This window comes from Dendronephthya gigantea, unplaced genomic scaffold, assembly GCF_004324835.1.
Source record: "Dendronephthya gigantea isolate DGI-Jeju-01 unplaced genomic scaffold, DenGig_1.0 000023F, whole genome shotgun sequence".
In the NCBI taxonomy this organism is placed as follows: domain Eukaryota; kingdom Metazoa; phylum Cnidaria; class Anthozoa; order Malacalcyonacea; family Nephtheidae; genus Dendronephthya; species Dendronephthya gigantea.
Genome location: NW_021163033.1, coordinates 1857058 through 1870636, shown reverse-complemented (window position 1 = coordinate 1870636; position 13579 = coordinate 1857058). Strand labels below are relative to the sequence as shown.

Genomic DNA, 13579 nt, shown 5'->3' with positions numbered 1-13579 from the left:
GCCGGGGGTGGGAGTATTTTCTATGGGATCAACGATGAGGGTATTGTGGTTGGAGAGGAATTACATGATGAGAAAGAAATTAAGAGTAACAAGGAGAACATCGAGACCAAAGTGAATGATCAAATTAAATGGCCAGCGGAAGTGAAGGGTAGCGAGCAGTGTAAAATAAAGTTTGTTCCTTACTACGATCAACAAAAAGGGACATTAAAGTTTATAATTGTGTTACCTGTCTTACCTTGCTTGGGTGGTGTTTTTGCAAAGGAACCAGAGAGTTATTATGTCGATGATAAGGGTGAAGTAAAAAAAATTTCCGTGGAATCTTGGAGAAGGAACATATGCTTTAAAGTTACCGAGTCATTTCCAGAGGTTAGAAGACAGAAGTGGAGCTCAAAGTTTGAGGAAAGAAAATACATGGCTTTAACTCAAGGAATGGAAAAATTTAGACAACTTGGAAAGTGGGAGAGCATTGAAAATGTCTTCAAAAATATAAAAGATCGAAGTGACAGTGTGAATAGCAAACTTGTGTTTCTCTTTCAGATAACTGCCGTTAATTATCTCAAGGGTAATTATGAAGTCGCATTACAGCACCTGCAAAAATTTAGGGAAGCAAAGCCCAGTGCGAAGGATCCATCGATTTTCGATGTCGAAGAGACGTATTCGGCTTCAGCAATAGAGCGATCCCGCGGTAATCTTCAAAGAGCTTGGGATATAGTTGAAGACGGTTTACGATTGGCTGAAAATGCTCCAGCTGGTTTCACACTGGCTTCTTTGTTCGTGAACGGTGCGTCAATCCTAAATAATTTAATCAGCGAAAGAGTAAGTGGGGACGACAAGGATTTCAAGTGCGAAATGCAGAAACACGTTAAAATGGTTGAATATTTATGTAATGTGGCGTTGCAACATCTGATGTATGTCAGCGATGATTATGAAATCGCTAAAGAGGAACTAAAACAGAGGATTAACATTACATTAGCGTCGTTGTATTTACACGAGCCAGTCTCCAGTCGCGACATAGAGATCAGCGCGATCAAGCTAAGCGAATCAGAAGCTTCTCTTCATAAGCTTCGTGATACTCCAAAATTGAAATACAATTACTGTCGACTGTTATTGGGTAAATCTGACCTTTATTTCAGAAAATATCACTTAACCAAGAAAGGTACCGCTGTTGAGAACCTAAAGGAGTCTTTGGATTATGTTCAGAAAACTCAAAAGCTTGCAGACAATTATAGTTTCGAAGAAATCAAAGGACTTTGTGAATCTCGCAAAGAAAAGCTGCGGAAAGAAGCTTTGAAATGTCTTCAACGAGCTGGGAAACTAGCAAAAGGCGAGAGTTTTGAAGAAGTAAAGAGGATTTGCTTGTCTGAGATACAAGGCGACAAGTTAGTGGAAGACATTTCCCGCAAATTTAGAGGGCTTTGTGAAGAAAGTTTCGGAAAAGACGTTTTAAAATATTTTGAGGAACATCAGAAACGGCAAGGTGATGTTTTTGAGGAAATAAATTGGTTATTAGAACAGATTGATAACGACGAGGAACTGAATGAAAAATGGTTAACCGAATGTGCTTTGACAGGGAAGTCTTCCATTGATGCGTATAATTGGGTGGCATCAGGCGGAGAAAAATAGTGAAAATTTACATTTTGCGACAAAAGGAAAAACACGAAATGCGTGGCCCTATACACGAAACAGTCGGATTTTGACAAGAGCTTGCATGGGCTGCGCGCGTGGAGTATACGCGAGAAATATGTTTATTTCACTTAGGTTTTAAAACCACTATTTCTTTTGTTTTGAACCACTAATTTTCATGTCTCCCTATTTGCTTGTATTTCTTGGTTTTATTATTATGTTACGAATTTCGTGATTTGCGGTTAGGAAAGGCTGGTGGTAAGGCTGTTGGGCGCTTAACATGACAATATGCAGTACTCGCTTGCTGATTTGCTTATAACTGCTATACCAACTGCAAAAAGTAGGTCGACTTATAAAATCATGTCGGATACAATTTAGTGCGTTTACACGTTAAAATAATTCAACAAGCACTATATATTACTTGCACTTGTGGCCTGTCTAGCTAATTAATAACAATTAAGCTCTTACATGGCGCATTTTTCTGTAATTTTTTCTTTGTAATAAAAGCATAAAGTAGCTATTATTAAACTTACAGTGTAAACGACACTTTAAGAAAAGAATAGGGACTATATATCGCTTTATAAACGTTTCAAATGGCTCCAAGATGCCGGGCATTATTTCTTGATCGGGTATTTGTGTACTTTTATGAAAATTTATGCATCGATCGTTTATGGAACATATTATCATGAGTCAACAGAGTTACGCATTTTGGGAGTCTAACTAAGTAGTCGAAATTCAAAATTTGTTTCATAAAGAAACGTAGACACGAACAGTTGGAATGAAATTGATTTCTGTAAATTGCTATGCATATAGGGCTTCGCAAAGTTTGTTTCAAAGGCCTAAATCAATCTGAAAGTTACAAAATGGCAGGCTAAAATAAATGTGATGCATGCATGCACCTGTTTCCTCTTGAATTTTTTAATATTAATGAAGAAAACCTCTTAACATACATGCATTAGTCTTAATTCTTGCGTTAAATTTTTTGACGTTTTTTTATACTCCATAAGGAGCTTTAGGCCACCAGTTTGTACCAGTTTGTTGTTTGAATTGTGTCCAAAATGGAGAAGGCAACTGCATCTTATATTAAGAGATATACATACATTTCAGTTGTTGTATTTGGGATCCTCGGCAACTCTCTTGTCATCATCTCTATATTGAAACAAAGACGCTTATTGAAGAACAACTACTACTATCTCGTTTTCCATCTTGCGATCTGCGATCTGAGTTGGCTAACTGCTTTTCTTGAGATGCTTATTCATCGCAACTTTGCCGAAGAATCGTTCTTGCCATATACTCATTCCACAATATATTGCTTGGCAATTGACTTAAGGTACGTCTTTCAATTCGCAGGAGTATACATGATGTTCGCTATCGCAATACTTCGTTACCACGCATCTGTACATCCCTTGAAACATAAAACACTTCGAACGAAGTTGAATGTGCTTTTAATTCTCGGAGGCTACGTCGTTGGTTTGATTATAGGATATGGAAGTGGTATCCCAGAATGTTTTGTACAGCCGAGTAACAAGGCTTACGGGATGTTTCGTCGATCATTCGGGCTCTTCATATATACCGCTCCGACATTGTTAATGAGCCTACTGTATTACAAAGTATATCGAGAACTCGTGAAACAAAACAAGTACCTAAAGAGTTTAGGTTCAAGTTCAGTGGCACCCAGCGATTCTAATTCTTCCGCAAAGATTGTGAACTTCATTCGAAATCGACGAGCTTTTCTCGTTTGTCTTAGCACTGTTATTTGCTTTGGAATTGGAAATCTACTGATGGCTGTGTTTAATATTTTTAAGATCGCTAGCCGCGGTCATCCACTCATGCAATATAGTTGGATGCTTCATTTGGCGAATATTTTCAGGATCACTGGGTCGCATTCAGTTAATCCGCTCATATATGGAATATTGGATAAAAAAATGCTTTCGTTCTGGAAACTTTTCGCCCCAAAGCAAAATATTACATGTAGAACTTAAACATTAATTTTCTTCTGATTTCATTATATATTTAGCTATTAATTTTAATGAGTTCCAATATAACCAGGGAGCAGCGTGGCAGCGTCTTCAAACAACTTAGCATCAGTTAGGCATTTGTTATACCACATTTGATGCTATATTAATTCTAATGCATGTTCACAATTTTATTGGATAACAATACCCAAGTGACTAGAGTGCAAACACCCTAAGACCCATGAGAGGCAACTCTCCCGCATAATCAGATAAAGATTAAAATGGTGGCGAACGAACAGGAAGAATATTTGCCGCCTTTTGAGAGCCTATGGTAGCAATTAAGAAAGTATTTCGTATTTCTTAAGATTTTATGGAAGGTTTAGCTTATATTTATGCATAGGACAACTATTTCTACAAGTATTAGCTAATTTTTAACACAATTCGATATAGGGAAAGTCAGGGAACATCAACTTGAAATAATATTGATCTTTCGAATATTTGTTTGTCAATATTTTTTAATTTTGGACACCTTTGCTTATTTTTCGTTATCTTCAACGATTTTGAAGAATTTTGTAGTTGACCTTTGTAGAGGTCTTAAGAAAAAACCTTCCTTGCACGATTTCTGGAATACCTCTGGCACAAACTTTGAATCGAATTGTTATAAGGAATATACATATATTAACTGATTATTGGCCGCGCGTCAGGTAATGTGAAATATCAGACTGAGGCTTTCTAGTATGGACCGAGCGTCGAATGAACGAGGTTCATGCGAAGAACCTCGGTCTGATATTTCAGACCGAACAAGTGAGGTTATTATATGGCTGAACTGCATGAGACATCCGGGATACTGGTCCATATACGAGCTTTTACGGATCGCTCGTCAACCAATCAGAATAGAGGATCTTGAAAAGCCATATATAATAAAATGTTTTATTGCATGCATTTCACTGAAATGACCAATATAGAATCGTGTTGACCTAATATAGAATTTTCCAGTCTATTTCATCTAAAGAGTTGCACGTTAATTGCGGTACAAAACCTTATGGATTGAAACCACAAAGCCCACAATTTGTTGTTTGATACCCCGTGTGATAGAATACGCGGAGGAGATTCTTGAGGATTTGAAAACATGCCACGCATTCCTTCTCAAGGCTCGAGCAAGGATCTTTGTATAAACAAAAAAGGGTGCCAGTTGACACTTGGCATGCCGCACAGACCTCTATGCTCGGTAGTGTACAATATCCGTGTCTGAATATTAGGTCTCGTTTAGTTTCAAAGTTATTTATGGTTACAAATAAAAACGCTTGTGGAATTTCCTTTCACATCATTATATTTCGATATTTATCATTTTTCCTAGCTTTGCTTTTAATTCGGTTAGTATAATTTTTCTGTCGATTATGAAATCTCCCATGTGTAGTGTATGTTTTAATTGTTTCAGGAAACCGTGTAGACTGGTGCTTACACCAAGTATCTGACACCAATATGACCCCCTGTCAAAGCAGTTGCTAACCAACGTTGAGAGCATTTCCTTTCTTTTCATTCTTGCACGTATATTTTCGATCGAACACCGCTAAGACTCGGGGAAACTTCACATCGATGTAAGTCACAATGCGAAATTTTTCATCCACCGTCATCGAGTGCTTCAAGTACATACGTTCATACGTTCTTGAAAATGCGATAAACATGGTCGAAATATAACCAATTGCTTGATATGTTCAATATATCTTATTTCCTTATTTTTCAACCCATTCTAAAGCCTGCAGTCCATTGTAACTAGTTATGCGAAAATCTCGAGCTGTTTCCCCATGAATCAAATTTGTAAATTGCGATTTTGAAACTGGTGTCTAGCATCAATATTTTTGAATACTTCATGCAATCATAAAGCGGAAGCATCTTTATCAAGTTGCGTATCAGCATTAAAGAACTTTGTCCCCAAGACCGATTTCCCTTCAATATTATAATTGTTTTTAAATTCCTCGCTTCTGATTGGCAGGATACCTCTGGTTTCCTTGTTTTCGTCGTATTAAACCCAAGTTTAATTCCTTTCAACGTTAGTTTCGTCCTTCGAAAGAACTGCAGCGGCCATCTTGCCAGTTTGCCGCGCTTTTGCAAACCGATGCTATGGAAAAAGGGCCCGTATATGATGCCAAAAAATACTCTTATATCTCGGTTGTGATCTTTGGGATTATTGGTAACTCTCTTGTCATCATCACGCTATTAAAACAAAGACGTTTGTTGAAGAACAGCTACTATTTTCTTGTCTTGCATCTTGCAATATGTGACCTTGGATGGCTGAGTGTTATTCTAGTTGTTATAATTAACCGTTTCTACGTCGAAAATCCATTTATTCCTTTGAACTCTCTCATCTACTGTCTTTACGTCGATATTACGTATTTCTTTCAAATCGCTGGAGTTTACATGATGTTAGCAATTTCGGTGCTTCGTTACCACGCTACCGCGCATCCCTTGAAACACAAGATCAGCCGAAGAAAGCTAAAAATCGTTTGTGGTTTGGGATATGTGCTAGGCGTTGTAATCGGCTACGGCGCTGGCGTCCCAGAATGTTCTGTACAGCAGTACGGGAGGTTTCATAGTGCATACTTTGTATTATTCGTTTATTATGCCCCAACGATATTCATACTTACAAAGTTTATCGCGAACTTTTGAAACAAAACAAGTACCTCAAGGGTCTACGTTCAAATCCTGTCGCGCAAAGCAGCACCAGTTCAACTCAGACATTCTTGAACTATATTCGGAATCGACGAACGTTTCTAGTTTGCCTCAGTACCGTTCTCTGCTATGGAATCGGAAATATCCCAATGTCTGTGTATCTTATCTGGGAGACAGCCGGCGAGGATGATCTGCTGGTGAAGTACTTATGGGTTCGATACTTCGGTGGTGTTTTACGGGTTGCAGGTTCAAACTCTGCGAATCCTCTCATATACGGAATATTGGACAAAAAATTGCTCACGTTTTGGAAACTCTTCCCTCGGAGGAATCGAAACTCACATAATATAAAAACAGCTCATGATGGATGAAACTCCTTTCCATTTTTTGTATCTTCGATAAGTTTTATTATCAGTCTTGGACTTTTAAAGATTGTGCATGAAGATGTAATATTTGAAATGACTAATGTTGTGTATATCTCTTCAGGGTTTGTGAACCCTCGATTCAATTTACGACGGTTAATTATTTTAGGTCGCAAAATACGCTACAATGTAGTCACTATGAAGTTATAGTTATTTTACAGCGAGATTTTTAAAATGATTGTTTCTTTTCCTTTTTAAATATAATAATTTTGTTGATGATGCTGGTTATGGAAGATCGAATTAAAGTTCAAATTGTTACAAATTTAAGCTAAGAGTTGTTTGTCTTATTTATTGGCAAAAATTACTTTTGGCAAACCTTACATGTCGGCCGTAATATGTCACTTGCATGCATGGAATGGCTGCAAAACTCTTCTGGCAAACATTTGTAATCCTAATTATAACACATACTTTCAAAACAGACTAGTCTTTGTTATTTATCGAGCTGATTTATTCTATTAGCTGATAATATATGCCAGACTATTCAAACCAATATTGGACCAGTTTAAATCTCAAGGACTATTCTCTATGATTCTAAAAATATGAGTAGCTGCATGAATTTGCTTTCGTTGCCAATAAAAGTGGGCATTCCTTGACTTCCGCGACAGAAAGTGTCGTGTTTATATGTGCCAGAAAGTTCAAAAGTTTATTTGTATTTCTTCAACTAAAGCATTGAGCGCGCAGGATATGCCGCGTCGTATATCAAATCGTTTCTAGTTCAAAATTGGACTAGTTTGAAAAAGTATCTCTGCATTGCACGAGCGTGTATTGCACGCTTTTGCATTGTTGCAAATGACAATGAAACTTAAAATCGATAAAGTACGTACAGCAACGGAAATCATTACTTACATATTGACCTATATTAGCTCTATGTTGTTCAACATAGAACGCAATTACCCGCAACTAATCATGCATTTCAACGGACATAGCTGAATAAAAAACTATATTTATATATACTCGTTTATTTGATGGAACGGAAAGAATTAAAGTCTTGTTTACGCTGCATCAAAATGCCATCTTTGCGGAGTCAAAATTTGTATGTAAATAATAGACCTTGAGGTGCTTACGTCACGGAACTGTCAAACAATAAGTTGCAATGCAATCTGGGAAACAAGTAGGAAAAATTAACCTCATTTTACATAGATTGAAAACTGTGTAACGTAAGCACCTCTATATAAGGTCTATTCGGTGTTTTCAAGAGATAAAAATAATCAAAAAATAACCAAGGCTCGGATTACATCGTAGATTTTTTATGATTACAGAATGTGTAATCCTTAAACGGCAAAATCTTAATTGGTAAACCGCCTAATAATATTATACTAATTAACATTGAGATTTTCCCATCGTTATATTGTTAACAAATTCTTTAAAACCTGGGATTTACCGATGCAAATTTTCTTCAATGAAAATTTGACAGGGTAAACCAGGAAACCAGAAAAACGAAGATATCGTGCAGAGCGAGTTTGGGGCAAACTCTCTTGTATGTAAAGTAAAAAAAGTGAAGATATTTCTTTCTTTTAAACGTAAGGTTTTTCCCCTAAACGCAGGTTGAACTGGAGCGCAAGTTGGAAAGTTCAAACAAGTCAAAGATCCACTACAAGCAACAGTGGAGTAGAGCATTAAAAGAACTTGGGAAAGTGAAACAGAACGAACAGACGGTTGCTAAAGCAAGATTGAAACAACAAGAGAAGGAACTGGATGAAATGAGGCTGAGGTTTCTGGCAGCTCAGGAAAAAGAGGTGCTATAAATTATTCGTTTAAAAAGATTCATCGGAACCACCTTTGAAGTGTGTTTTATGCTTTCTCCCTAACCTTAAATAACGAAAATTGAATAGAGTTTGTAGTTCAGGTAGAGGTTGTAGATGCTTAGTTCGGGGAGGAACAGATCGGGCTACGAATCTGTAACGTAGTTTAAAAATGCAAATTATCTCCTCTGACAGGAGTTGAACGTATATTTCTGTATATTCACTGGAAAAGGTTCCGTCCATTATTTCCTCTAAACTATATAGTTTCCCTGATATATGTACCACCTATTCTCTATTGTTTGTTTCTGGTGATGCGTTGTAGATTGCAAATACCGAGAAAAAGGAGTTAGAAGACATAAAAAATGAACTCAACAGGTATAAAGACTAAAGAGTAAACTCCTTGTATAATACTAGATCTAGAGGGCTTTATTTCGAGCCAAAGATAGCCAAGTTGTGGCTGCTAAATTCGACACTCATACGCATACGTGTTGCGGAAAGTTTTAGGCATTCGAGTATTAGTAGTTCAAGTCACAACTCAGTTACTCCACTTGTAACAGCGAGGGAAATTAAATTCGGTAACTCAAAGAGAGGAAATATGAATGACATTATTACCAACAGGAAAAACGGTAACTTCATCGTTGGTAGCGACAACAGCAGTATCAACAACAACAATTACATAATTACAACAACAAGTAACAAAAATAACAATAACAGCAACAATGACAACTACGTTACTCTCATCAAAACAAGCTTAATCAAATTGTTTGTATTCTCAGATTAAAAGACCAAGAACGTTCAAAGCAACAAGATGCTAATGCACAACGAGAACAGCTGGAGTCTCAACAAGAAGCAGAAAAGGCTATGTTAGCTGCACGCGAGAGAGAGGAAATTCAACGTAAGGAAGAACTTGACAGTAAAATCGCCAAACTTATAGAAGAAAGGGATACATTACTGCAGACTGGTGTTTATACGACTGATGACAGGATCATTGCCGAGCTGGACAGACAGATAAGAGAAACCATTGCAAGCAAAACATGAATTGCATAATCATGTCTTTTATCGTGTTGATATTTATGTTTGTGATGTCTGTTTCAAGAAATTGACTGGAATGGTCTGAACGTTTCGCTTAGATAGTATGTTATTGTTGTCAGATACGGTGTTATTTATATGGGGTGATGTTCTGAAGTTGTCATGCATATAAATTTAAAGCTAAATTGAAAAATCGGTGCGATTCCAAATTAATAATATGAAGAGACTGACGCTAGTCCTCAATGCGGCGTAAAGAAGTTTCAAAGATTCATCGAAAAATATCATTCCTCCTATAAGTTTTGAGTTGAAGCTGGTGGTTCAATGCTTAACGGTGGAAAAGCGAAGGTTTAAATACCCTCATACGTCTTGTGAATGCCTCAACCTACCGGGTGACTAAAAAATATACTCAGGTTTTTCACTCAAAAACTTCTTAATGTGTATAAAGCTATCGAAATGAAACACGTTTTTAGTTGGAGAAAAGACTAAAGTAGATTTTTATATGTTATAGTTTTTTTAAGAAAATTCATGAATTAAGATATTACTTTTCATAATCGGTACATTTCGGGATGTCTTTGATTATCTTTTAACACCAATATCTCACTGAATTTTTGAGTAAAATATAATTAATATATAAATTTGGGTACCTGTCGATGGGGCAATAAAGCTTTGTGGGGATCACCGTCACATTTGAGAAAGATGGTAAATAAATAAATAAATTGTAATATACCAAAATCTAAGTTAACGTTCCCTCAATCTAATGAAATTTTTTTCATTGTTATTGGCTATTCATTGGTTAAAAAGTAATTATCAATCAAACCGGAGTACTTTTTTAATTTGAGAGACCCGGTACATCTTATGCATATGTACTTCCATTTAAATTTAAATTTTTACATAGATGATCGACTTATCTACTGTTTAAGAACGCCTCTTGAACAACCGACCCCTGACCTATTTACTTTTGCACTGCAAGTCGTCATTTTAATGAACTTATTTATGTATGCGTGTCGCCAACTTGTCAAAGGTTCCTGTTGATGCATATGTTTTCTGTTTGCAGTTTGTCTGGTATGATCGTAGAGTGTGAAATTCAGCATTTTCCATTTGCTGCATGTGGCGCAGTTTAGAGAGAGTTACAAAGTCACAACGATGGGAAAGACAGCGGTTGAAGACACCTACCAGTACTCTTTTTTTTAATTGCTGTGTTTGGGATCACCGGCAACAGTTTCGTTATCATTTCCATATTACGGCAAAGAGGTTTGCTGGACGGAAACTACTACTTCCTTGTTTTACAACTTGCGATATGTGATCTGCTATGGCTGATTATTAACTTCATGGAACTTGCATTCGCAATCTTTTTCTGTCCTGTCGGACTTACAACGTACCTCTTTCAAGTCGCAGGAATATACCTCATGTTGGTCATTGCAGTTCTTCGTTATCGCGCCACTGTTCATCCCTTGAAACCTGCCATCAGCAGAAAGAAATTGAAAATTGTCTGTGCTTTGGGCTACATTCTTGGCTTGATTGCAGGCTACGGCGTTTTTATGCCATTATCCTGCTTTGCTCCTTCGGTATCTACCCGTAAGTTCCTGATGGCATACTGCGTATTCTTGCTTTACTGTCCTCTGACATTAGTTATGACCGTGTTCTACTACAAGATATATCGAGCACTCGTTAAACAAGACAATGACATGAAACACGCACGTTTTAATCCATCGTCACAAGTACAAAGTAGTAACTCAACCTCAAGCTTCAAAATCATCATAAAATATCTTCAAAATCGGCGAACATTTCTTATTTGTGTGACGACCGTTCTTTGTTACGGAATTGGAAATTTGCCCATCTCAGTGTATTTTTTGCGGTACATCGCCGGGGGATATTTACAGAAGGAATATATTTGGCTTTACTCTATTGGGATAATCGTGAGAATCGCTGGTTCATGTGCGGCAAATCCACTTATATATGGCGTGTTGGACAAGAAGCTGTTCAAATTTCTGAATACTTGCTGCAAGAAAACGCAGCCTCGTAACAGAATTTCCGGACATCCAATATGAAACTTTGGTAACTTTCACTTGCATATAGTGTTCACGAATAACGAATATTACACACCCGTGAGATATATATATAGCTAAGACTAAACTGAACGTTATTTATAGAAATCTATATACGGTCTTCACTCATTGTTGTAAAGATCAAAACAGTTAGTATATTGTTTTATCTTGCCATCTATATTACATGTAAGATGATAATTATTAGTGTTAAATACTTTAAAAAAGTTTCCTCGTTTTACTAGAATCATGACTGGATTATTATTGAATTATTAGTATACGGGACGGAATCATATTTTTTATGTAATATGAATGACATGAAAATAATATTTAAAAAAATTGCATCTGCTCTTTAATCGTGCATATTTCGTTTTGTTTATTTAAGAATTTGAGAGAGTAGCTATGTCTCGACAAACTGCCGAAATATATCCGCAGACAGCTGAAACCTCTGGAACAAAGTCAATTTACGTTTGGAATATTACAGTACCCTTTAGATAAGATAGATTAGATACGGTTTCATAAATTAGAATACATATATTTTGCCGGTTCTGTGAAGATTTATTTCATAGATGCCAAGGCATTTTTGTTACAAACGTCACTGTATATGGGGACAAGGTGGCCTTCGTAATTGTTTTATTTGCTTGCCAAAATTTATGCTTTCTTTTCATATTGACATTTTGATGAGTAGGACATTATCATAAGTGTTTTCCACTAGGCGGAATTTTTCGATCGAACGAAATTTTTCGCTCGATTTTCTTTTCAATTGTGACCGATGAAACCGGTGAATATTATCATGTACGTACGTCATTCACTGTTCATGCTATCGAGTCGTACGCAAAATTTCAGTATTATTATATAGAATAAGCTATATTTCGGCAATTTAAATTATTCTTGTTTTCTTTATAAGCTGGTATATTTATATAAGCTTATATATATAAGCGCTGGTCTTGCCCGCCAATTTTCAATGTTCTTGCATTTGGGTTAGCTGTCGTCTGTCAGCTGTGTCCGGGACAATGGTCAGGAATTGACTTTCTTGGCGAAGGTAAGGTTTGTTGCACGTCGCCAGCATAAACTGCGAATGAAATACATTAGTATGTACTTATAGTTTATCCGTGTTTCTAGTTTCCTGCACCGTTTACAAAGTAGAGGACCGGCAGACTGGGCAAATTGTGGCGGTGAAAAAGGTAAATATTTTTCTATAAATATCCATTGATCGTGTCGGTCGAGTTAGTGTACGTTCTAGTTTAAGGATTTAAAGTAGTCTGTGATTACACTAGATCTGTATGTATAATTTATGATAACAATTCACTTGATGCTTTTGGGCATATAAAATGTGTTTGGCACTGCCAGTATAAAACCAATATAAAACTGGTCCAGACGACGAGACGAAGAAGTGCCTCCAAATTATAAGTAAATTACTACCCTAATATTTCAAGGTTCATTCCTGCCGAATTGGAAATTCATTCAAATGGAAATTTGTTTGCACCATTCAATGTGGTTTGCACTGTTCATTTCTTTGTAACGTATACTCTATGGTGCTCCCAGTAATGATTTTTTTAAATTTTCCTTAAAGATGAAGCTTGGAAGAAGGAGTGAAGCAAAAGATGGTACATACTATGTCTAAATGATATTGAAAGATATTTTAAGGAGATTTTAGAGATTTTCAAAACTTCGTTCTTTTGCTGTCAGGGATCAACAGATCTGCCTTGAGGGAAATCAAAATGCTGCAGGAAATTTCACATGAAAATATAATTGGCGTAAGTTTTACAGTATTCATTTTACGTTTACTGTACTGATTATAGTTTATAATAATATTTTTTTAAGTTTGCATGGTGAGATCAAATAAATAAATTGGCTTGTAAGTACACCACATAGGTGTTTAATACTGCAAAGCTTTTGGCCCGTAAACCCGGGCTTTAGACAAGTGCACTGATGAACTTCCGGGTTAACAGACTGAACGCTGGCCAGTATAAAGACTTATGTGGTGTACCTACAAGCTAATTTACTTAATTAATCATGTCTTTTATATATTTTCATATTTATGTTTGTGAGGTTTGTTTCAAGAAATTCACTTGACCGGTCTAAACATTTCGCTTAGT

At 36.5% G+C, this 13579-nt stretch overlaps 1 protein-coding gene across 1 annotated transcript in view; it reads left to right on the top strand.

The window, feature by feature from the left end:
- Positions 1–9463, top strand: part of LOC114522585 (centrosomal protein of 120 kDa-like) — a 63875-nt gene extending 54412 nt beyond the window's left edge. Inside the window, exons 20-22 of the mRNA XM_028543317.1 lie at positions 8212–8403; positions 8732–8784; positions 9186–9463. Coding sequence (XP_028399118.1) covers positions 8212–8403; positions 8732–8784; positions 9186–9447 — 507 coding nt within the window. The 3' untranslated portion in view covers positions 9448–9463. The remainder of the gene's footprint in view (positions 1–8211; positions 8404–8731; positions 8785–9185) is intronic.
- Positions 9464–13579: the final 4116 nt, after the last annotated feature.